This window comes from Canis aureus, chromosome 11 (assembly GCF_053574225.1).
Source record: "Canis aureus isolate CA01 chromosome 11, VMU_Caureus_v.1.0, whole genome shotgun sequence".
NCBI lineage: Eukaryota > Metazoa > Chordata > Mammalia > Carnivora > Canidae > Canis > Canis aureus.
Window position 1 is genome coordinate 30,875,875 of NC_135621.1, and position 22,751 is coordinate 30,898,625.

The following is a 22,751-nucleotide window of genomic DNA, read 5'->3' on the forward strand; positions in this document are numbered from 1 at the left end:
GTGGGCACCTACATCCATGTACCTGGATGATGCCTGTGCCCTGTCGACCTGCTGATGCTCCAGTCCTGAATCTGCAGGGTGTCTCGAGCCATAGGCCCCCTCGGCACTGGGATGCTGGGATGGTCGCGTGGCATGTGGGCAGGGTGGAGGACATGCTCTGTGGCCATGGCAGGGTACTGTTGTGAGCTGGTGCCTTCCTTTGGGGCACATTCTCATGCTTTCTGGCTCACGTTTCCTCTGGTCGTTGTGCCCCGTATGGTCGGCACCAGGGCAGCAGGCCCGGAGCACGGCAGCTGCCCCTAGCCCCTGCAGTGCCCGCTTCTGGACATTTCCTCTCGGCCCCTGGAGCAGTGCCTGACATGCAGCAGCACTCTGACCTCTGTTAGAATGAATGGTGGCCCACAGTGACTCAGTGGCCAAGCTGGGGCTGGATCCCACCCTGTCCTATTTCCCATTATATGGGTGTCACACTGTTCCTAACAGGGCCAGGGTTAGTGGCCACTGCCTTCCGTGGTCTTTATTCTGCATTCTTTTCCAAAAAGGAGAGAGGATAAGCTGGGGGATTGGCAGAAAAAGGAAAGGGAAGAAGGGATTTGATACCTACTATGTGGAAAGCCTTGCATTAGGTGATTGGGAGGTGGGGACGAGGAGGGAGGAGACCACTCCCTCTGTCCAGGGCTCACCAGCCTGGGGGAAGCAGGGCATGACCAGGGAGGGTGCGTGGGCCACCCTTTCTCCAGGAGACATGGTTAGTGGCTGTCCTAGTGAGGGGTGTCCCTCCCTCAGACAGGGAGGGAAGATGCCTGTGCTGGCCCCTCCCGGGGCCTCTTCCACGGTTACCGGGACTGTATGGGGGCCCCAAGCTCCCTTGGATCCCACTCCTCCCTTTTCAAAGCTTGTTCTGAATCCTCTCCCAGGCAGAGAGAGCCCATCCTGTACCCAAACCACACAGTGATGGTAACGAGCACGCAGATCTGTTGTGTACACAGTACGCCCTGTGCCAAGCTCTGTGCCCTCCTATTCATTTCTCACAGCTGTATTGGGGAGGAGGCTCTGTTAGTTGCTTGATTTCTTCACTTCTAATTAAAGAAAGCATTATTCCCATTTTCTAGCTGAGGAAGCACAGCCTCAGGTCACCTAATCAGCATTTGGTCCTGGGCTTGGCCTGAACTGGAGCATGTCCTCGTCGTGACAATAATGATGACGCTCGGCCACCTCTGGGTGGAAAGTGGCCCAGCTGGGCATTTGTAGGCTGTGATTGCAGAGCGTGGAGGCGGGAGGTGGAAGGAGGGAAGACCTTTAGGTCCCATTAGTGTGGAGGTTCTGTGTGTTTCCGCTGTGTGATGCATCGCTCTGCTCCCGTCTAGATCAAAGCCCTGGAGCTGGACAGCAATCTGTACCGCATCGGCCAGAGCAAGGTCTTCTTCCGGGCCGGCGTGCTGGCCCACCTGGAGGAGGAGCGGGACCTGAAGATCACAGACGTCATTATCGGGTTCCAGGCCTGCTGCAGGGGCTACCTGGCCAGGAAGTGAGTTCCTAAAGGGACCCTTCCCGGCTTTCCTGCTGTACAGGGCTGTGGCACCAGTCGGTGGTCTGTCTGAGGGGCGCCCAGGAGGAGCTCCCTGCCCCCTGCTTTCTGGATTTATGCCTGAGGCTGGGAAGGGGGTGACTCAGTGCCTGATTTGCCTGCCCCACACAGGCCTGCTTACCAGTATTCCTCAGCATGTCCCTCGTGTGAGGATGATGCCTGGAGCCTGGCTGTCCCCCGAGTCGCCTGTGCTCCTGGGGCAGGAGACTGTCCTTGAGTCCCAAGCAATTTGTTTGAGAGAGGGGCTCACCTGCAGCAGTCAGTGGGCGCGGCAGCTGCATGCTGGCCTCCTGAACCCGTGTCTGTGCTCGGGGCCGAATGTTCCGGTGTGAGCTGGGAGCCCTGGGAGACATAGCATGGCTTTGTGGTGTTTGGGCAAGCGGAGCCTTCATTGATCCCAAAGCCCCCCAAGCTGACACATTAAGCCCACCTTTGCAGGACATTGGCTGCTGACATCCCCCTGTCCCCCTGTATCAGAGGCCCCCGATAGCGAGTGGCAGGAGGCTGGAAAGCTGAAGTCACTGCCTCTCTTTAATGACCAGTGTCATACTCAATGCAGAACTCGTTAGTTCAAGAACTCACTTGCCCCTTGGTGAAGGAAAGTGGCCTGGTGACCTAGGTCCTTGTCACCCTCTACGGGGGCACCCACAGGACTCAACCTCAAGGCCAGGCTCCTTCCCTATGCTTCTGTTTTGAGGTGTCTCAGGCAGGAAGGGTTAGGCTCCCCTGAAAAAACCTCCGGTCTGCTGGAGGTCTGTGGTCCCCTGCCCTGACTGTGTCCCTCTCCCCAGGGCCTTTGCCAAGCGGCAGCAGCAACTGACAGCCATGAAAGTCCTGCAGAGGAACTGCGCCGCTTACCTGAAGCTACGGAACTGGCAGTGGTGGAGGCTCTTCACCAAGGTGGGTTCTGGAAGGGGCCCCTCCCACACCACAGCCCTACGAGCGCTGTGACGGCCTCTGATGTGGTGGAGGGGACAGGCAGGCCTCACACTGGCCTCTGCAGGCCCCAGGGCCCTGGGAGCAGCACTCTGCCTCTCACCCACCACCCTGCAGCCTGCCGGTGTGAGCCTGAGCTGGGCCTGCCCCCCGGGGTCTAGAGCATGTGGCGTGGAGGGTCGCAGCCTGCCATCAGGCTCAGAGCAGCTCCCAGGGTGTGAGGGCCCTGGCTGCTGGGGCCACATATGCTGGGGGCTCAGTCCTCCCAGGGAGCCGCAGGGCGGTGGGTCAGAACCTGCACACAGCTGGACAGGCCTTCTGCTCCCTTGCCTCTCTCCCCACCCCCCCCATCCCTTCATCACAAAAGTCATTCAGGCTGCTTTTGTCTGTAGTAAATAATTTCTGGCAGTTGGTGAAAGGCAGGGTAACAAAAAGTATAAAGAAGAAAATAAAACTTTCCGTGTGATCCGTTCAGCCAGCGCTGAACCAGTGCTGGCGTCTGGTAGATGTTTCCATGTTATCCCCCGTCTTTACTCCTTTTAAATCTCCGCTCTGTAAACCGTGTGCGTTCTTACCTAGCTGAGCTCTGACTTGCATAAACAGTTGTGTTTGTATTTTCCATTTAAAATTCCTTCACGAGCATCATCTTTTATTTTTTTATTTTTTTTAATTTTCAATTTTTATTTATTTATTTATTTATTAATTCATTCATTCATTTATTCATTTACTTATTTATGATAGTCATACAGAGAGAGAGAGAGGCAGAGACACAGGCAGAGGGAGAAGCAGGCTCCATGCACCGGGAGCCCAACGTGGGACTCGATCCCGGGTCTCCAGGATCACGCTCTGGGCCAAAGGCAGGCGCTAAACCGCTGCGCCACCCAGGGATCCCCTAATTTTTATTTATTTATGATAGTCACAGAGAGAGAGAGAGTGAGAGAGAGGCAGAGACATAAGCAGGCTAAATGTACCGGGAGCCCGATGTGGGATCCGATCCCGTGTCTCCAGGATCGCGCCTGGGCCAAAGGCAGGCGCCAAACCGCTGTGCCACCCAGGGATCCCCACGAGCATCATCTTTTAAAAGTTAGCATGTCGTTCCCTGGAGCCGTTTCCGATTTTATCTGGTGACCTTTCCCGCGGTGTTTCTTTCTCTCATTCCCAGTATTTCACCGTTGTAAACAATGCCGCCCTGCACATCTTCATGCACACACGGGGTCCTCTCTCTGACCCGTGCTTAGCAGCATAGCACTGAATCCATCTCCAGAAAGATGGTCTGAGTGTGTGCCTCCTCCCCACAGCGTGTCTGGGTGTCCGTCACTCCCTTGGGCTTACGTTGGGCACAGGTGAGGGGACTGCTGGCCCGAATGGTTATCGTCTACCTCCGTCTCTTCTAGGTCAAGCCACTGCTGCAGGTGAGCCGGCAGGAGGAGGAGATGATGGCCAAGGAGGAGGAGCTGGTGAAGGTCCGCGAGAAGCAGCTGGCTGCAGAGAACAGGCTCACGGAGATGGAGACGCTGCAGTCCCAGGTAGGTGTCAGCAGGCTCTGCCCAGGGAGTTGGGGCGGCTGCTCCAGGTGCCGCCACCTGCTGGCCACCAGCGGGCGGGGCGTGTTTGGAGTTGATAGCCAGGTTTTGCTGTCACTGTATCAGCAGCTCACCTCCCTGCAGGCCCCATTCGGGGTCCTGTGATGTAGGGAGGCCCCCGGTGTGGCGGAAAGCTCCTGAGTGTTGGGTTAGCCTTATGAGCCTGTTCCTGGCGATGGCGGTGCCCAGCTTGCTGGGTAGTGGTGAAGATCAAGAACATGAGAGATGGGAACTGGTCTCATTGGGACGGTCTCACCACGGAAGGCCGAGTGAGGGGTTCTCCGCACTGCTGGGGCCTGAGGAGCATGCGGGGGCTCACGTTGCTCACGTGTTCTTGGCAGCTCATGGCAGAGAAGCTGCAGCTGCAGGAGCAGCTCCAGGCAGAAACAGAGCTGTGTGCTGAGGCTGAGGAGCTACGGGCCCGTCTGACCGCCAAGAAGCAGGAGCTGGAAGAGATTTGCCATGACCTGGAGGCCAGGGTAGAGGAGGAGGAGGAGCGCTGCCAGCACCTGCAGGCAGAGAAGAAGAAAATGCAGCAGAACATCCAAGTGAGCCCCTTCCCTCCCTGCAAGGAGGGGCAAAGGGGATGGGGTGCAGGGAGGTGTGTGCCCCCGGAGCCGGAGGAAACGCAGAAATCCCAGGGCCATGGACGGCCCCTCTTCTGTTTGCTTGGGCTGCCTGTTAGAGCTGCTCTCTGGGGGCAGTGATTTCTCCCACGGGCTCAGACCTCTGCGAGCACCGTCAGAAGAGCACCAAAGCCAGTTTAACTAACTTCCCTCTCTCTGTCCTCACCGCGGCCAGTCCCGGGAGCCAGGGCGAGCAGCTCTGCCTTCTGCCCATGCCTCTGGTGGGCAGCTTGCTCAAGGAAGCCCCTCATAACAAGCCGAGCACATGATGGGTCCGGGGTCTTGGCGTCCTTTGTGCTCTGGCCTCAGTTTGGAAGACTGAACCCCTCAACGGGGTGGGGCCAGGTCTGGGTCCTGAGGCGGGGTCTCTGTGGTCTGCGCCCCTCACGGTCTCCCCGACTCCATGGTAGGAACTGGAGGAGCAGCTGGAGGAGGAGGAGAGCGCGCGCCAGAAGCTACAGCTGGAGAAGGTGACCACTGAGGCCAAGCTGAAGAAGCTGGAGGAAGACCAGATCATCATGGAAGACCAGAACTGCAAACTGGCCAAGGTGAGGCCCGTGGTGCTGCGGAGCGCTGGTGGCTGGGCGCAGGCAGGGTATGGGCCCACCACCACCCTCCCTCTCCCGCCTGCCATGGTTTTCCTGGGTGTCCGTGGCCTCTGAGCACCAGCATCCTATTCGAAGGCATGTGTCCGCTGAGTGGGGCCCGAGGGAAAGGTCTGGCCTTCTTAGCGAAGCTCTCCACAGGCTCCTGAGACTTGTAGCTGAGCCACCTGCGAGGTTCTGCACGTCCGTCACCAGCGGCTCTGGGCACCGTGGTGGCTTACTGTTGAGGGGCAGGTGCTGTCCTCCAACTATCCCCAGGGTACTGACTGCTCCTCTTAGAGCCAAGTCGGGTCCCTGTCAGAGTCTGCTTCTGAGCAGATAAAAGCCCAGAGTCGTGTCAGAGAAGGAAAGACAGGGTCAGAAGGCCATCCTCAGTCCCGAGCATGTGGTGGGGGTTGAAGCAACAGGATGCCTGCCTGTGGACTCTGTGACACGAGACCGAGATCCCCGTGCTGTCACCTGTGTAGTCAGCCTTGTTGGGAACCTCGCTGAGATTACGACTCCAGTGATGGCCACACAGCAGAAAGTGGGGAGAGCAGCCTGGGTGCTTGGGGAGATGAGGAAGGCAGAGATCCCAGCCTACCCAGGGGATGAGTGCTAGGTACAGAGCGTCGAGCCACCCCCTTGCCGATGCTGGCTGGACGCCTTTCTTACCTGAGCCCAAAGGGGTGACATAGCAACCACATTTGTATATCCTAAGGAAGCTTATCCAGCTATTTCAGGGGTGCTAGTGATCTTTCAAGGTTATCCTTTGATCCAGAAAATCCTAATGAATCTGAAGTATTAAACCAATGCCCTCTCCTTGGTTTAATCCTAAATTTCTGGGTAAGTCATACTTTGAAGAGAGCTGAAGTGTTCTGTGCCCAACTGACTTTAAGCTCTGATCCACCCTTGCCCCCCCCCCCCCCCCCCCAGGAGAAGAAGCTTCTGGAAGACAGAATAGCCGAGTTTACCACCAACCTCATGGAAGAGGAGGAGAAATCAAAGAGCCTCGCGAAGCTCAAGAACAAACATGAGGCAATGATCACCGACCTGGAAGGTAAGAGGGTAACAGCCATCTGACCTGGGAACCGAGGCATCGCTGCTCCAGCGCCCTCGTGGGCCCGGCTGCCAGGATCAGGAGCACTGCACTGGTCTCGGGTTCACTGTCTGCACCCCCCAGCCACTGCCCTGAAAACCGCAGCGACAGCTCTGGTCCCCACGGGGTCTGGGCCTCCAGGCACTGGCAGGACTGGGAAGGAATGTCCCCCCACGTGAAGGGCTCTCAGAACACTGGCATTTCTCTACTGTCTGTGTCATGAGTTGCACAAGATTCACTTGCTAAGAGGTCGTAGGTCTGAGCCCAGCTCTGGGTCATCTTACAGCTATCCCATAATCTCTGTGGGCTTTGGTTTCTCTTCCCTCTAAGGGGGCACAGGGAACGGGCATCCGTGGGGACTAAACTGAGTCATGCGTACAGACACACCATGCGTGCTCTGCTGTGCTGGACAGATGCCGTGACAGGCCATTGCTTGACTCAGGCCAGGTGACCCGTTGTGCCTTTGTCTCCCTGAGTCCCGGGAGGAGGACGGGGTAGCATGCAGGTCTGGGTCTATCTGAGGACTTCCTGCCCCTGCCTCTTGAGAGGTGTAGACAGCAGAGGGAGAGGAGAGAGTAGAGTGCTGTGGGGGCTCCGAGCTCATGCCAGAAACCAGTGCTCCCTCAGCAGAGATGTGGGGCCACCTGGCGTGTCCAAGGCAGCTGTTGACTCCCTGCACATGTCGGGCCCAGACTGTCCAGGCTGACCACCAGGAGGGTTTGCCCAGCCCCGCCTGCCCCCCTCACGTTTGGGGGATGTGGTGAGACAGGGTGGCAAGGGGACTCGAGGTGCTGGCAGAGGCCTTGCCCGTCATCTCCCTCCACCCGGGAACAGTCTGAAACACGATGTCATCCAGGTCCAGGAGGGCATAGCCACTGGGCAGGCGAACACACAGGGTCTTAGTTTGACCCTGATGAGTGTTAACAAAGATGTGGAATAGCCCAAGTGAGCCATGTGCATGCGCGCTTCCTCGCGCGCGCGCGCGAACACACACACACACACACACACACACACACACACACACACACGGCGTCAGGGGTTGTGGTGAGTGCTTGCAGATACTCATGCCCATGAGCCTCACGACCTAATGGCGCGGGTTGTCTCCTCATCCTTGTTACTCAGATGCCCCACAGCAAGGTCAAGGGATTACCTGAGGGATGTCCTAGTGGAAATCATAAAGCCAGACATTGGACCCTGACCCACGCCCCACGCCGACCGTATAGAATTCATGCAGGACTTTCTTTACATAATTTAAGTTCATGCAAAACTAAAGCTGGTTTTTAGGGAGGCAAACCTGGTGCAACCTTAAAGGGGGCTGTGAACACGACCTGCAGGGGAGCATAGGTCCCTGGCGGGGCAGGTCAACGGGGTTTGGGGTGACCTCGGATGTGGGAGCTCAGGGATGTGCTTTCTTTCATCCGGGCGTTGGGTACGAGTATCTTCATATCGTTATCCTTTAAGGCTCACGTGGGTTATAACAAAAACTCAGTATTTTACATAAGAATGAAAAACAAGAACGGAAAAAGAATCAGTGGGCACTGAGGGCTCTGTTGATCTCCCCGGGCTCCCTCCTCAGAGCGCCTCCGAAGAGAGGAGAAGCAGCGTCAGGAGCTGGAAAAGACCCGTCGGAAGCTAGAGGGGGACTCCACCGACCTCAATGACCAGATCGCCGAGCTGCAGGCTCAGATTGCCGAGCTCAAGATGCAGCTGGCCAAGAAAGAGGAGGAGCTGCAGGCCGCCTTGGCCAGGTGAGGGCCTCGCTTCAGCCCATGGTGGGGCCAGCACTCCTTGCCCTCGGAGCCGCTGCACAGCAAGACCTGTCCTGTCCACCAAGAGCACCCGTGTGGCTCCTTTGTTGTCATTTATTTGCAACCCCCCCAGAAGTCACCACACATCACCCAAGCACCATAGGTCTTTCATGCATTTTTAAACTTTCTGACTACAGATGTGCTTGGGAAAAAAAAAAAAAGATTAGTTTTAGATACACAACAAAATTGAGCAGAAGGTGCAGAGAATTCCTATACACCCCTGTCCATCCCCCACTATCACATCCCAGTCCGGGGGGGCCCACTGGCTGCTGCGAACGAACCTGCACCAACAGGTGGTCATCACCCAGAGAGCGTCTCTGGCACCTTCGTATTTTTTCCTTAGTTGCTGGAATGATGGACTCTAGCATTTTATTTCATTTTCACTTAATATTTAGTTTTTCTTCTTCTCATGTTCAGAGCACCGAATTTCAGTTTGGAAAATGACGTGGCTCCCCTATGAGGTTTTCCAGTTCTCAAAGTGGTTTTGCTCTTAAATCTCCTGGAAGCTTTAGATGTTTTTGTGGAAAGGAGCACCTGAGGGCATGGTTATGGCTTCCAGAAGCGGCGGTGGCTGCTCTTCTCTGAAGCCTTTTCTGCACCCTCTGCTCTCTGGGTGGGAAGAGCCTCCCCTGATATTGCTGGTCTCTCTGGCAGAGTGGAGGAGGAAGCCACCCAGAAGAACATGGCCCTGAAGAAGATCCGAGAGCTGGAATCGCAGATTTCCGAGCTCCAGGAAGACCTGGAATCTGAGCGAGCTTCTAGGAATAAAGCTGAGAAGCAGAAGCGGGACCTTGGGGAAGAGTTGGAGGCGCTGAAAACGGAGCTGGAGGACACTCTGGACTCGACGGCTGCCCAGCAGGAGCTCAGGTGTGCCATGCGGCCAAGTGGCCAAGTCCCTGAGGCGGGGGGGCGTGGGAGGCAGAGGTCGGTCGGGAGTGGGAGGCCCGTCGAGGAAGCTGGCTTGGAGTTCGAGTGAGGCCAGGGTGGGCTCTCAGGCTGAAAGGGCCCCGATTCCTCCGCAAAGTGGGTATGCGAGTGTGGGTTGGAGACGCACAGCCGAGACACACGGGAGGGAGAGCCCGGCAGCACGCCCGGCCCCGGGCCTCCGCTCTGAGACCCTTCCGTGCTTCTCTCCAGGTCCAAACGCGAACAGGAGGTGAACATCCTGAAGAAGACCCTCGAGGAAGAGGCCAGGACCCACGAGGCCCAGATCCAGGAGATGAGGCAGAAGCATTCTCAGGCCGTGGAGGAGCTGGCCGAGCAGCTGGAGCAGACGAAACGGGTGCGTGGGCTCCCCCAGGACCAATAGAATGGGAATGTCGGGTGGACTCTATAAATGCCACTTTTATATTTTCTGGAAGATCGTTATGTTATTAGCCAGAATGTCAAATTTCAGAGGCTTTACTGGAAGCCTGACTCCCAGCAACTATAATTTCCTTCATCTTCTAACACTGCTAAAGTCCTAGCGTCAGTGATGATTACGTTTTACACTTGAACGTGAAGGAGGCTGGGCGGGGATCGTTCTAGAGGTGAGGACCCAGGCCACGTGTCACGCTCAGCCGAGTGATGAGTGTGGGTCAGGCCTGCGCTCCCGGGTCCAGGGCTCTTGCCAGCACACCATCCCTGAACTGGCCTGCCAGCAGGCTCGCTGAGAGCACATTCTGGATCTGGAGCTCACAGCTCTCCCAGCGCTGGAAGGAGGACCAGCCTTCTGCCCGGACACAGACGCCCCTTCCCACATCTTGGCTTGTGTCCCCACCAGGTGAAAGCCAACTTGGAGAAGGCGAAGCAGACCCTGGAGAACGAGCGAGGGGAGCTGGCCAACGAGGTGAAGGTCCTGCAGCAGGGCAAAGGGGACTCTGAGCACAAGCGGAAGAAGGCTGAGGCCCAGCTGCAGGAACTGCAGGTCAAGTTCACCGAGGGGGAGCGAGTGCGCACAGAGCTGGCGGACAAGGTCACCAAGCTGCAGGTGAGGCCTCCATGGCCGGGAGTTCCTGCCTGTGGCTCCTCGGCCTTGGCCCAGATCTCCAGGGCTTCCCCCGCCTGTGCACCTCTCTCTCTCTCTCTCTCTCTCTCTCTCCCCCCCCCCCCCCAAACTGGCTTGTCAGCAAAGCATTCGGGGTGCAGTTCCCCTTTGCCTGACTGCTGAGGTGGCGCCAGAGCAATCATGTGCCTTGTCCCTCCTGTCCCATCTCTCCCCCACATGCCACAGGTTGAGCTGGACAATGTGATGGGTCTCCTCACCCAGTCTGACAGCAAGTCCAGCAAACTCACCAAGGACTTCTCTGCTCTGGAGTCCCAGCTTCAGGACACACAGGTAAAGGTGGCAGCGGGTCCCAGCTCCTCCGATGCCCTGTCTTTCCCTGTATCCATGGGGTCTTCCACCCCCCGCCCCCACCAGGAATTCAGCTGTCGCCCGGATCCAAGGGATCAGCTCCTCCCTCCCATTGGGGGTGTGGGGCCCACATGGGTCTGACCCTGCGCCTCCTGAGCACACACGGCCCCCTCATCCTTGGTGTAGGAGCTGCTCCAGGAGGAGAACCGGCAAAAGCTGAGCCTGAGCACCAAGCTGAAGCAGATGGAGGATGAGAAGAACTCCTTCAAGGAGCAGCTGGAAGAGGAGGAGGAGGCTAAGCGGAACCTGGAGAAGCAGATCGCCACCCTTCATGCCCAGGTTCTTATCGGCGTGCCACCCAGATGACTCGGGTGCTGCAGGCTGGGGAGTTCCTGCTGGGCACCTGTCTGCCCAGGGGGGGACAGAGGAGGTCCAGGGGGGCAGGGGAGAGCCAGGGGACAGGAGGAGGCCTGGGGGACTGAGGAGGCCCGGGGGACAGAGGGGGCCTGGGAGATAAGGGGGGCCCGGGGGTAGGGGGGGTCCGGGGGACAGGGGAGACCCAGAGGACAGAGGGGGCCCAGGAGGCAGGGGGCGCCTGGGACATAGCAGGGGAGGCCTGAGGGGCAGAGGAGGCCCAGGCCTGCCCCAAGCTGGGTGTCCTCCTGCAGGACCTCCTGCCCTCTCCAGCTGGAGCTCCTAGCCAGGGTCCCCAGGTAGAATTCAGGGGTCTGTCAGCTTAGATGGAGGAGATAATCAGGTCTGTATTTCCACCAACCTGACGGATGTGTAGCATTTTCTTGTATCGCCAATGTAGGCAGGAAGTCATGCCAGCACCACCGCCGTCAGCTGCATTTTCCTGTATTGGTTTACTTGCTGATCCTATGCATTTTATGCCTATTAAAACTATAGTTTCTTTCCAGACTCCCAGAGGGTCTGCAACCAGAAATAGATCAAGAGCCCTGTTTTGCACATCCTGTCTTGGGTTCTCCTTGCCGGGCCAGAAGATCTACACCACCTCCTGGGGGTGGCCCATAGTCCGTGTTCAGTCTGGGTGGGGGTAGCCCGTGTGTGTGCGTCAAGGCAGTTTTGTCTGTGGGTGCCAAGAGGGGTTGCGGGGTGGGTCCCCCCAGAGCTCCTGCCTCCGCAGCAGACAGATTTTGTCCCTGGGCAGAGGCCGATGGAGGAGGCTCCCCTCTCTGGGCTTGTCTGTAAAACAAGAAACAAGAGGCTTGGTGTATGTCTCGACTGAGAGGCCTTCCCCGGGGCTGCATGCACTGGGCAGACACCCTCTGCAGAAACCCCATTTTTCTTGCCTCCATGGAAGAGGGGCATCCCCGTGCCTGGGCCTCCACTCGTGGGGTGTAGGCCAGCTGCCACTGCCCTGGGGCACGGGGCTGTCTCCCTAACTCCACACTCCTGCCCAGGTGACGGACATGAAGAAAAAGATGGAGGATGGCGTGGGGTGCCTGGAGACCGCGGAAGAAGCGAAGAGGAAGCTCCAGAAGGACCTGGAGGGGCTGGGCCAGCGCTATGAGGAGAAGGTGGCTGCCTACGACAAGCTGGAGAAGACGAAGACGCGGCTGCAGCAGGAGCTGGACGACCTGCTCGTGGACCTGGACCACCAGCGCCAGACTGCCTCCAACCTGGAGAAGAAGCAGAAGAAGTTTGACCAGGTGTGGGCCCCAGGCACCCCCCCACCGTTCATTTCCCACCTGGCACAGGCCACGGGGCAGGCACACAGGGGTCCCCCTCAGGGCAGGGCATCTCTTCCTCTTTCCCATTTCTTACCATCTTTCAGATCGTTTCTATGGAACCAGTTTTATTCGTATGTAGAATTCCCTCCGCCCCCCCCCCCGCCCCCCGCCTTTTTTCTTTTTCTCTACCCTCAACATGGGGCTTGAACTCACAACTCCAAGGCCAAGATGGTGCATGTCCTACCAACTGAGCCAGCCAGATACCCCCATTATGTAGGATTTTTATTTATCTGGCATACCTCCACCTCATTCCACAAGGTCTGAGGCAGCTTTCAGAGACCCAGATTGTGGGGTAGGATAGAAAAATAGAATAAATTAGGGGTCGGCAAAACCAGCCGAGTGCAGCCCTGTGCCCCTGTGCTGGATTTCATCATGCTCCCCTCTTTGCGGCTGTCTCTGCCTGCTTCCGTGCTTCTGCAGCAGAGTCCAGCAAAGTCTAGAGCATTCATGACCTGGCCCTTTAAGGGCCTTGGGGAATAAAGAGGTACCTGGACAAGAGGGACTGGGGAGATGGGGAGACGAGGTCTGGCCATGGTGGGCCCGCACGGAGAGTGAACACCTGAGAACTTGAACGTAAATGGGCATCTCTGATGCGGGCTGCAGGTGGGGCCTCTAAGCAACCAGATTCACATATGTATGTATGTACTTATTTATTTATTTATTTAGGTTCATTTATTTATTCATGAAAGACAGAGACCTAGGCAGAGGGAGAAGCAGACTCCTCGCAGGAAGCCCAATGCGGGACTTGATTCTAGATCCCGGGATCACAACCTAAGCCGAAGGCAGGCTCCCAACGGCTGAGCCACCCAGGCGTCCCGATTCACATGTTTTGTTTTTTTTGTTTTCCACATGGGTTTTAAAGGAAACACCAAGTGGTTGTTCAGGAGAACAGGGCCTTTCTTGTGTCATGCTTCCTGTGGGTTTTCATTGGAAGGGTCGCCATGTGACGTACAGAATCATGATTCTCCAATAATCCAAACTAAACAGACCTCACAGTGTGCTGACAGAGATCACCTTGTCTGGTTACGAGGACACACTGGACTACATGTGCCCCACTTGGAGCCCGCTGGGTACCCTGGGTGATGGCCTTGTGGCGGCTCTTTGTGCTCCCCTCCCCTCAGACCAGCACTTAGGATGCTCATTCCCCAAGGAGTTTTGGGTCCGGGTGCTTAGCCCACCTGAGGTCAGCATGCTCACAGTGACCTCCTCTTCCCCAGCTACTGGCCGAGGAGAAGACCATCTCTGCCAAGTATGCGGAGGAGCGTGACCGGGCCGAGGCAGAGGCCCGGGAGAAGGAGACCAAGGCGCTGTCGCTGGCCCGGGCCCTGGAGGAGGCCATGGAGCAGAAGGCGGAGCTGGAGCGGCTCAATAAGCAGTTCCGCACTGAGATGGAGGACCTCATGAGCTCCAAGGACGACGTCGGCAAGAGCGTGAGTACCATGTCAGCCGCCAGGGTTCCAGAGGGACCTGAGTGGGGAAGTCACAAGGGACTAGGGGCCGAGCAAACCCTGAGGTCAGGGACCTTGGGGACCTTGTCCGTCTGCTCCTGACTCAGCCTTCCTTGGTGGTTGGGGTGGCAGGTCCACGAGCTGGAGAAGTCCAAGCGGGCTCTGGAGCAGCAGGTGGAGGAGATGAAGACCCAGCTAGAGGAGCTGGAGGATGAACTGCAGGCCACCGAGGACGCCAAGCTGCGGCTGGAGGTCAACCTGCAGGCCATGAAGGCCCAGTTCGAGCGGGACCTGCAGGGCCGCGACGAGCAGAGTGAGGAGAAGAAGAAGCAGCTGGTCAGACAGGTGTGGAGGCCCTCCCACTGCCCTTCCCTGGAACAAGGCTGAGAACGGCTCTGGGCAGGGGCATGCTGGGGACAGCTCCCTCCCCCTCCCCGTCTCCCCTTTCCCTGGGCTGTGTTGGGGGCTCCTTGTCCACTCCTCCCCTGTCCTTATGTTCCAGTCTTCTGTCTCAGTGTTCAGGGACCCTCTCCTTAAGGCCAGTAACCTTCATGGGCCCCCAGAGGCCCTGTGTAGCCCACCCGGGCTCAGAGCGGGCCTGGGTCTGGGTTTGGGTGCAGCCTCCCAAGCTGTTGGCATGTGCCCCAGGTGCGGGAGATGGAGGCTGAGCTGGAGGACGAGAAGAAGCAGCGCTCGATGGCTGTGGCTGCTCGCAAGAAGCTGGAGATGGATCTGAAGGACCTGGAGGCCCACATCGACTCAGCCAACAAGAACCGAGACGAGGCCATCAAGCAGCTGCGGAAGCTGCAGGTGAGGTTGGCTGGGCCAGCAGCATGGTGGCCGGGACATGCTGAGAGGTGCCACCCTCCCCTCTCCGCGGACAGATGGGGTGCCCTTAGCCCTATCTCGCAGATGGAGACTGTGGCCCTGGGGTTGAGGGGAAGCAAAACAGAAGCAAAGCTGCTCTGAGATCATTGACTGTGTGTCTAGTAAACAAGGAAACAAAGCTATGGAAACCTCGAAACACAGTGACGTTAGGGAGGTAGTCAGTTGGTGGTGGGTTTCCAGAGTAAACCAGAGAGAGCCTTGGCTCCCGACCTGATCCAGTCTTGGTGGACAGTGAGTGAAGCTTCTGAGCTGAGCACAGAACCCCACGTGCAGCCCAGAGCACAGGACACATACTTGGGAGACTCTCACCTCATCAAGGATTAAAAATCACAAGTCTTGTCTATTCATGTATTCCTTCTTGTACTTTAATAATGATTTTAGCGTAGTTAACATACAGTGTTATTTATGAGTTTCAGGCATACGATGCACTGATGTGTCAGTATGTCTGAACTCAGTGTTCATCAAGATAAGCATTAAAGATAAAAATCCTAAGAAACCACATCGAAACCACATCGTACCCAGAAGAGCAGCCACGGGAAGAATGTAGTCGGGGCCATTGGTGAGGTCCTAGGGTTGTTGCTGGTGGCAATTCTATCTGCTGCCTTGTGGCCCAGGGAATCTCAATTTGGGATTTATCTGCAGAAGAGGGAAAAAAACCCTATTTGAGCAAGATCTTTAGAGTTAAAACGAATCATGGGAGAAGAACAGAGGAGACGCGTTTCTACCCTGTAGTGGGGGCTGATCCGGCAGGTGGGCATTGACCTAGAGTGGCAGGTGTCCCGGGAATGGTGTCAGAGTGCCGCATTCGGGTCAACAGCCAGTTGTAGAAAGTGTGGCCCAAGTTGCAGCTTGGGCTAAGGCGTAGCCAGCGACGTTAACGCTGCCAGAGGTGTGCTTGGTAAATCCTGATGGTCAAAATCATGTGAAAATGGCACAGGGTAAAAGAGACGACTGTCTTTATTATTTTGCCCTTTTACCGCCAAGTCGGTTGAACATGGCTCCGGGCTGCAGGGCCGCCTGAAGTTCTAGGGGTGGGGCATCCCTGAGAGGGGCGGTGGCCGTGGTGAGGGTGTCAAGCCTGTCCTTGCACCCCAGGCCCAGATGAAGGACTGCGTGCGGGAACTGGATGACACGCGTGCCTCCCGTGAGGAGATCCTGGCTCAGGCCAAGGAGAACGAGAAGAAGATGAAGAGCATGGAGGCCGAGATGATCCAGCTGCAGGAGGTGGGCCGGGCCTCAGGGGGGCACTCGGGGTCACCAGCAGGGGGCAGCCCAGAGCCGCCACCCAGGGCCTCCACCCAGCCAGCCTGGGCCACCCAGCGCAGCTGGCAGCGAACTAGCCTGACTCCAGCAGTGGGTTGGGGGTGGTTTTGGCTTCGTGAAACAATTCCCTGCAGGGTTTCATTAAGTAGCTGGGCTCCCTGGTGTGATTAAAACGCTGTGTGAATTAAATTGTCGCCATTTGGGGCCAGCTCCCTTGCGTGAAATGAGGCTTTGTGATAATCACCACCTCCTGTTGGGCGTTGGCTCCTGTCAAGGGGGAACCTTCCCAGACCCGCACTGCCTTGTCGGTCACCTGTGAGCCATATCCCAGAAGCCTCCCCTCCGCCCTAGGTGGTCTACAGTGTGAGCTGACTGGCCACCCGGTGCTCCTGGCTGGGCTGGGTGTCCAGGCCTGTCCTAGTCCATTCTCACCTGCCTGGCCTGAGGTGATCCCTCCCTCTGAGGTCATGTGTGGGTCTCTCTTGAGACCACCTTACCCACCTGACTTTCAGAGGCCCCGTGCTCTTGCCCTAACTCCCATCCCTGCCTCGTTCCTCTGACTTCTGGTCTCCCTGGGATGCAGAGGGACCAGCCTCCCGTCAGGGAAGAACGGTTTTTTATTTATGTCTACATCCCCAGCACATGACTTGGTTCCCACACTTAGATCTAGGGGCTCTGCAAACATGTGGTGCCTAAGCTGTGGCCTCAGTGGAAGGAATCAGAGGAGCTGATGAGGAAGGGCTTCATGGAGGAGGCAGACCTGGGAGAGGTTTCGAGAGGAAGGGCCAGGGCTTGGGGGGCTTGGGGAGCATGGTGCTGTAGAGTGCCAGGAACGGGGGAGGGGGCTTGCGGGGCCTCAGGTGGGCGGCCCCAGCAGGTCACGGTCTGGGTTCTCGTGGCAGGAACTGGCAGCTGCCGAGCGTGCCAAGCGCCAGGCCCAGCAGGAGCGGGACGAGCTGGCAGACGAGATCGCCAACAGCAGCGGCAAGGGGTGAGCCGTGGCGTGGCGTGTTCAGCTGAGGGTGGGGGGCGCCCCTCCTCCGGGACAGGCCCCGTCTCACTCTGCCTCCCTGCCTCACCCAGAGCTCTGGCATTGGAGGAGAAGCGGCGCTTGGAGGCCCGCATTGCCCAGCTGGAGGAGGAGCTGGAGGAGGAGCAGGGCAACACGGAGCTGGTCAACGATCGGCTGAAGAAGGCCAACCTGCAGGTGGGCGGGGTCGGGCCCCTGGGCGCCCCTCCCAGCGCATCCTGGCACCTGCAACAGCCTCCCTTGGTTTCCCTCTCTGGACCCTGGATGTGGCAGGGCTCCCTACCCTGGGAGGGCCCAGAGCTTGGGGCTCTGTGGGACCCAGCGGCCCCACCTCTGCCCCATCGTGCTCCCTGCCCCCCGTGCCCGGCCTTCCTCGAGGTCACCTGCCCTCTTTCCCACAGATCGACCAGATCAACACCGACCTGAACCTCGAGCGCAGCCACGCCCAGAAGAACGAGAACGCGCGGCAGCAGCTGGAGCGCCAGAACAAGGAGCTCAAGGTCAAGCTGCAGGAGATGGAGGGTACCGTCAAGTCCAAGTACAAAGCTTCCATCACTGCCCTCGAGGCCAAGATCGCACAGCTGGAGGAGCAGCTGGACAACGAGACCAAGTAGGTGTTCCTGCCCATCACCTGCAACATCCTGCAGGGTGCTCTGTGCCTGCCTGAATCCCAAGTCCCGGGGCCCATGTCCCCTCCTGACCTGCCCTCGTCCCTTCCACTGGGCTTCACGGAGTTCGCGGAGGAGCCCACGGCCCACCTCTGCGGTTGGGGGCTTTGGTGACCGTCCCTGGGGGCTGAATCAGCAGAGGTGAGGGTTCCTGTCCCATCGGGCAGCCAGTCTGCAGGCTCAGTAAGACTGAGGCTTCTTTGGTGGTAATGGGCAGGTTGCCCCGGGCCCCAAATCTCAGTTTTCCCTCTCCTTGCCACATACATGCTCTTGGGACTGTGCCCCTCCCTCCTTGAGCCCGTTTGCTCATCTGTGAAATGGAGCTGGTCACCATGCCTCCCGTAGACCGACGGTCGTGGGTGCTCAGTGACGAGCGCCTGCCTCAGCCTCAGAGCCTCCAGGTGGGGAGATGCCAGCGAGGCCTAAGGACAGCTCATCCGGCTGCTGGCAGGTGGCCGGACCCTGTGAAGGAGGGTCCCTGAGCCGCCTCGTCTGTGCCTCTCAGGGAGCGCCAGGCAGCTTGCAAGCAGGTGCGTCGGGCCGAGAAGAAGCTCAAGGACGTGCTGCTGCAGGTGGACGACGAGCGGAGGAACGCCGAGCAGTTCAAGGACCAGGTGTGTGTGCACACCAAGCGGTGGGGCCCCGGGACCGTCCCGCGCCCCCGTCCCTAACCGGGGCCGCCGGCCGCCTGTCTCTGCAGGCCGACAAGGCATCCACCCGCCTGAAGCAGCTCAAGCGGCAGCTGGAGGAGGCCGAGGAGGAGGCCCAGCGGGCCAACGCCTCCCGCCGGAAGCTGCAGCGCGAGCTGGAGGACGCCACCGAGACCGCCGATGCCATGAACCGCGAGGTCAGCTCCCTCAAGAACAAGCTCAGGTGAGTCCTGCCTCCCCTCCCCGAAGCCCGTGGGCTCTGAAGGGTGCACTGTGGACAAAGCTTCCAGAGTTGGTTCTATCTGTGCCCTGGCGGTCAGTGGCCAGGCGCCCCATGCTGCGCTGTCCTCCGCGGCTGGACCGCTCCCCGGCCTTCCGGGTGCACGGCGGCTCTTGGGGTCCTTTGTCCCCATCTTGCCTGCACACTTGGCCTGGTAGCTCCAAACCTCACAAGGTGTCCAGGCTGGGTGTTTCGCCCCAGTGGTGGCCCGAGGTGGCCTGCCGGTCCCTGGCATGCATGGGCTGGGTGTGGCCCAGGGCCCTGACCATCCAGGCCTGCGCCCCTGGGGGGCTGCGGTGTGGCTCCTGAGGAGCGGGTCCACTGAAGAAGTTCAAGTGGGGGAGGCAGAGGGTCTTTTTCTCCAGGATTCTCACTTCTCTCCAACATTCTGGCCCACAACGAATATTAACTTTCTTATGCGTGATCAGGAGAAGGTGCTGGGATGTGCTTACAGGATGGTCACTCGGTGACCTCTTGGGTTCACCTCATTTTGTATGCCATTTGAGCATCTGTATGAAAGGTGACGTCTGTGCACCCGTGTTCTGGGGTAAAGTGGGAAGCCAGGGAGCCTGAGGCCCTGTCGGATATCTGGGCCTCGTGTCCCTCTAAAGATGGCTTTGAAGTGTGTGAGCGGTACTCGGCCACCCTAGCGACCTTGCTGACGCTGTGCCTCTGCCCCCAGGCGAGGGGACCTGCCGTTTGTTGTGCCCCGCCGGGTGGCCCGGAAAGGTGCTGGCGACTGCTCAGACGAGGAGGTGGACGGCAAGGCGGACGGGGCTGAGGCCAAAGCTGCCGAGTAACCTCTCCTCCGGCTGCCCAAGACGGATGGACAGACCGACAGACGACTCCGCCTCCCCATTCCAGCCCCGCAGCACCCCGTCCACCTTCTTGGGACTGCTGTGACTATGACCTCCTCACCCAGTCCCACCAGGCCGGGGGACCTCAGGCCTGTGCCTCCCTGCCCGCTCCCCACCCCAGGCCTTTCCAGGGCGTTCGGCTTTCTCTGCTGCAGCCCCCTCCTGCTCCCCTCCTACCCCCAGAACCTGATACCAAAGAGTCAGAGTCTTGGGCCACTGGCCTGGGAACAGAGTGACCAGCAGGATCTTTGGCCCTCTCTTGCCAAAAAAGCACAAGATGGCGAGGCAAGGAGGGCAGGCCACCGGGGAGGGGCAAAGAGTTTTCTACGAATCTATTTTTCTTCAGACTAAGAAGTTTTGATAGCCCGACACCCCAGGAGAGTTGTCACCTTCCCCCACCTCCGCCACCAGCTCCCCCTCCTCCTTTGCTGTTGGCAATCACACACGGCGACCTCACAACCTCCGCCCCATTGGCCCCCCCAACTCCCGTGGGCCCTGGGTGATTGGGGAAGAGCAGGCCCAGGGCTGCCACCTCTGTGCGGGGCACAGACTGCGGGGGGCGGGGAAGGAGAGTCGTTCCTCCCCACCTGCTCTGGGCAGCGCCACTGTCCCCTCCTGTTTCTAAAGTGTCTCAAGTGCAATGACGACCCCCTTCCCTCCTTTGCCGAGGGCAGCCTGCCCCTGCCACAGCGGGGCCAGGCCTAGCAGACAGGGCCTCAGGGCCAAGCTGGAAAGGCCAGCAGTGGCTTCTCCCAACGTTCTTGGGGACCAAATATATTTAATGGTTAAGGGACTTGTCCCGAGTCTGACAGCCAGAGCATTGCAAAGGGCCAGTGGCCCTCCCGCATGACCTTGTACCTACTCAGAGACTGGGGCCCGAGTGTAGACTATCCGCACCGAGGACTCGGTATGGTTTAAAAATCTGTCATCTGCACGGTTGTGTTTGAAAGGAAAAAAAAAAGTTTCCCTCCCCTTATAATAAATGATAAAATTCCAAGTCTTTATCACTGCCTTTCCTTTGGAACCATGTTTAGAAGAGAGTAGCTTGTCCTACACTGGTCTACACTGGTTGCTGAATTTACCTGTATTCCTAACTGTTTTGTATATGCTGCATTTAGACTTACTTATAGCAAAGAAGGCATTTTTTTTTTAAAGAAAAACCAACTGAAGTCATGATGATATATGAAAGCTACATATGGCTAAAAAGCTCTGAATTCAGGTCCCAGTTGCTGTCACAAAGGAGTGAACGGAGCTCCCAGCCCCACCCCTTTTTTATATAATAAAAGTGCCTTAGCATGTGTTACAGCTGTCACCACTACAGTAAGCTGGTTTACAGATGTTTTCCACTGAGCGTCACAATAAAGAGAACCATGTGCTACGAGCCCTGTGTCTGGTGGTGTCTGTGTGTCCAAGCAGGTGGCCTGGATGGGACTGTGCTGGGCTTCTGCAGCGGGCACCTACTTTGTGCATCTTCTGGAAGCTTCTGGAAGTGCAACATGGCTGAGGCACAGGCTTGGATGAGGGGCGGTGGTTGTGCAGGGAAGGGTAAGCTCAAAAGGCAGGCTGGGCCCGGGGCAAGGGCGCTAAGAGGATCTCCTGGAAACTTCTGCTGACTTCAGTTACTGAGTACCTACGTGTGCTTGACTGGGGTTAGGGACACGGACCTAGGTGCTGAGTTCCAGGAGCTTCCTTCGCTGTCAGACAAAGCCTGCTCTCTGGAGGTTCCTCTGGAGCTGAGTTCTGGACGAGCAGGACCAAGGGAGTCGGTGACGGGCAGCTTCATGATCTGGGGGAAAGGACTAGATTCTCAAGTCCGTGTGTGTCCTCGTCTGAAGATGGAGGTGACCGGGACAGCAGACGCCCTCAAGGGTGTGCTGGGAAGACGGACGGAGGTCATGCAGATACTGGGACTGCTCAGTGCCTGAGCTACACAGTGAGTGCTCAGGAAATTGCAATTCTTATTAAGCACCTACTGTGTGCCGAGCACAGTTCATCCCTTCCTCTCTTCATCCCCTCAGTACCACGGTCAGGTATGTACGCTTTCCAAAAGCAAGGAAACCGAGGTGTGGTGAGAAGCTGGGGGGGGGGGGTGGCATTTGAGCAGGGCTGTGTGATGCCCTGAAGTCTCCACCACTCGTGGAAGGGAGACCTGGACACAGCGGGGTTCGGGCCTACGGCGCCCTGACAGAAGCACTTCAGGGCAGCTTCTCCGACCCCCTGGAGGTGAGGAGCTGGGTCAGGAGCACCTGACACCCGCGCCAGGGGCTGCGGGCCAACATGGGCCCAGCCAGCCCTAGCCCCCACCCCCTGCGGCCCGGCCACTGGGGACTCAGACTGTCGGGCGCACCCGCTGGCCGGCTGAGATCCAGCAGCCAGTTCTCGTGGTATTGGAAGTTTTGTGACTCATCTCCAGCCAACAGGGAGAACTTAGGGCTGAAAACCACATTTTTAGAATACTTGAGGGTTTTAAGGATTTCTCTCCCTCTGGGCTGTCAACCTTAAAAATAAAAGGGCCATTTTACCAGCAAAATGAGTTTATTCGAGAACAGCAGAGGAATGGCAGTTCAGAACAAACCATGGCAAGTCAGGAGAGACAAAGGCGAGGTAGCTTTTATTCCCTTTTTGGAGGAAATCCGGGAGGGTTGTTGGGAACACAAGCTCCATGGGGAAGAAAAGGAGTTCAAGGTCTGTGCGGTTGCTCACTGGCCGCCAGTGGTGGGTAGCGCGTCGGGGCTGGGCAGGGAGGGATCTTCTTTCTTTTTCTTGACAGCAGAGGGTAAAATCCCTACATGCACAGCCCTCGTGGAGGAGTCCGGTGCTCTTATTTCTTTCCACCAAGGTTGAGCTTCTTAGGGATTTATTATTTTTCGTTTCTTATTTTGTTTTAATTCAAGTAGTTAATATACAGTCTTATATGCGTTTCAGGTGCACAATATGATGAACAATTTTTTCTGTTTCTCAACATGCATCACAAGAAGTGCGTTCTTTTAAAAAATTAATTAACTTTAAAAATTTGAATTCCAGTATAGTTAATATGCAGTGTTACATTAGTTTCAGGTGTATAATACAGAAATCCAGTTCTGTACGTTACTCAGTGCTCATCATGACAAGCGCTCTCCTCATCCTGTTCCCCTGTCCCCCCATACACCTGCCCGACTCCCTCCTGCAACCACCAGTGTGTCTTCTCTGTGTTTAAGAGTCTGACTTAAATAAAATCTTGAAACATTAAAAAAGAGTCTGGAGTTCATTTTTGTTTCTTTTTTCTTTGTTCATTTGTATTGTTTCTTAAATTCCACAGATGAGTGGAATCATATGGCATTCATCTTTCTCTAACTGACTGACTTAGCATCATAT

The 22,751-nt window shown here is 57.4% G+C and overlaps 1 protein-coding gene across 1 annotated transcript in view; it reads left to right on the forward strand.

Annotated features, from left to right (window-relative positions):
* Positions 1 to 20,778, forward strand: part of MYH9 (myosin heavy chain 9) — a 91,520-nt gene extending 70,742 nt beyond the window's left edge. The window contains exons 19-41 of the mRNA XM_077914658.1: positions 1,368 to 1,528; positions 2,380 to 2,488; positions 3,919 to 4,050; positions 4,449 to 4,655; positions 5,144 to 5,281; positions 6,254 to 6,377; positions 7,993 to 8,164; positions 8,879 to 9,091; positions 9,362 to 9,506; positions 9,987 to 10,193; positions 10,437 to 10,541; positions 10,746 to 10,898; positions 11,984 to 12,232; positions 13,531 to 13,743; positions 13,894 to 14,106; positions 14,410 to 14,571; positions 15,745 to 15,873; positions 16,815 to 16,903; positions 16,996 to 17,119; positions 17,344 to 17,552; positions 18,116 to 18,224; positions 18,311 to 18,483; positions 19,223 to 20,778. Of these exons, the coding sequence (XP_077770784.1) occupies positions 1,368 to 1,528; positions 2,380 to 2,488; positions 3,919 to 4,050; positions 4,449 to 4,655; positions 5,144 to 5,281; positions 6,254 to 6,377; positions 7,993 to 8,164; positions 8,879 to 9,091; positions 9,362 to 9,506; positions 9,987 to 10,193; positions 10,437 to 10,541; positions 10,746 to 10,898; positions 11,984 to 12,232; positions 13,531 to 13,743; positions 13,894 to 14,106; positions 14,410 to 14,571; positions 15,745 to 15,873; positions 16,815 to 16,903; positions 16,996 to 17,119; positions 17,344 to 17,552; positions 18,116 to 18,224; positions 18,311 to 18,483; positions 19,223 to 19,340 (3,654 nt within the window). The 3' untranslated portion in view covers positions 19,341 to 20,778. The remainder of the gene's footprint in view (positions 1 to 1,367; positions 1,529 to 2,379; positions 2,489 to 3,918; positions 4,051 to 4,448; positions 4,656 to 5,143; positions 5,282 to 6,253; positions 6,378 to 7,992; positions 8,165 to 8,878; positions 9,092 to 9,361; positions 9,507 to 9,986; positions 10,194 to 10,436; positions 10,542 to 10,745; positions 10,899 to 11,983; positions 12,233 to 13,530; positions 13,744 to 13,893; positions 14,107 to 14,409; positions 14,572 to 15,744; positions 15,874 to 16,814; positions 16,904 to 16,995; positions 17,120 to 17,343; positions 17,553 to 18,115; positions 18,225 to 18,310; positions 18,484 to 19,222) is intronic.
* Positions 20,779 to 22,751: the final 1,973 nt, after the last annotated feature.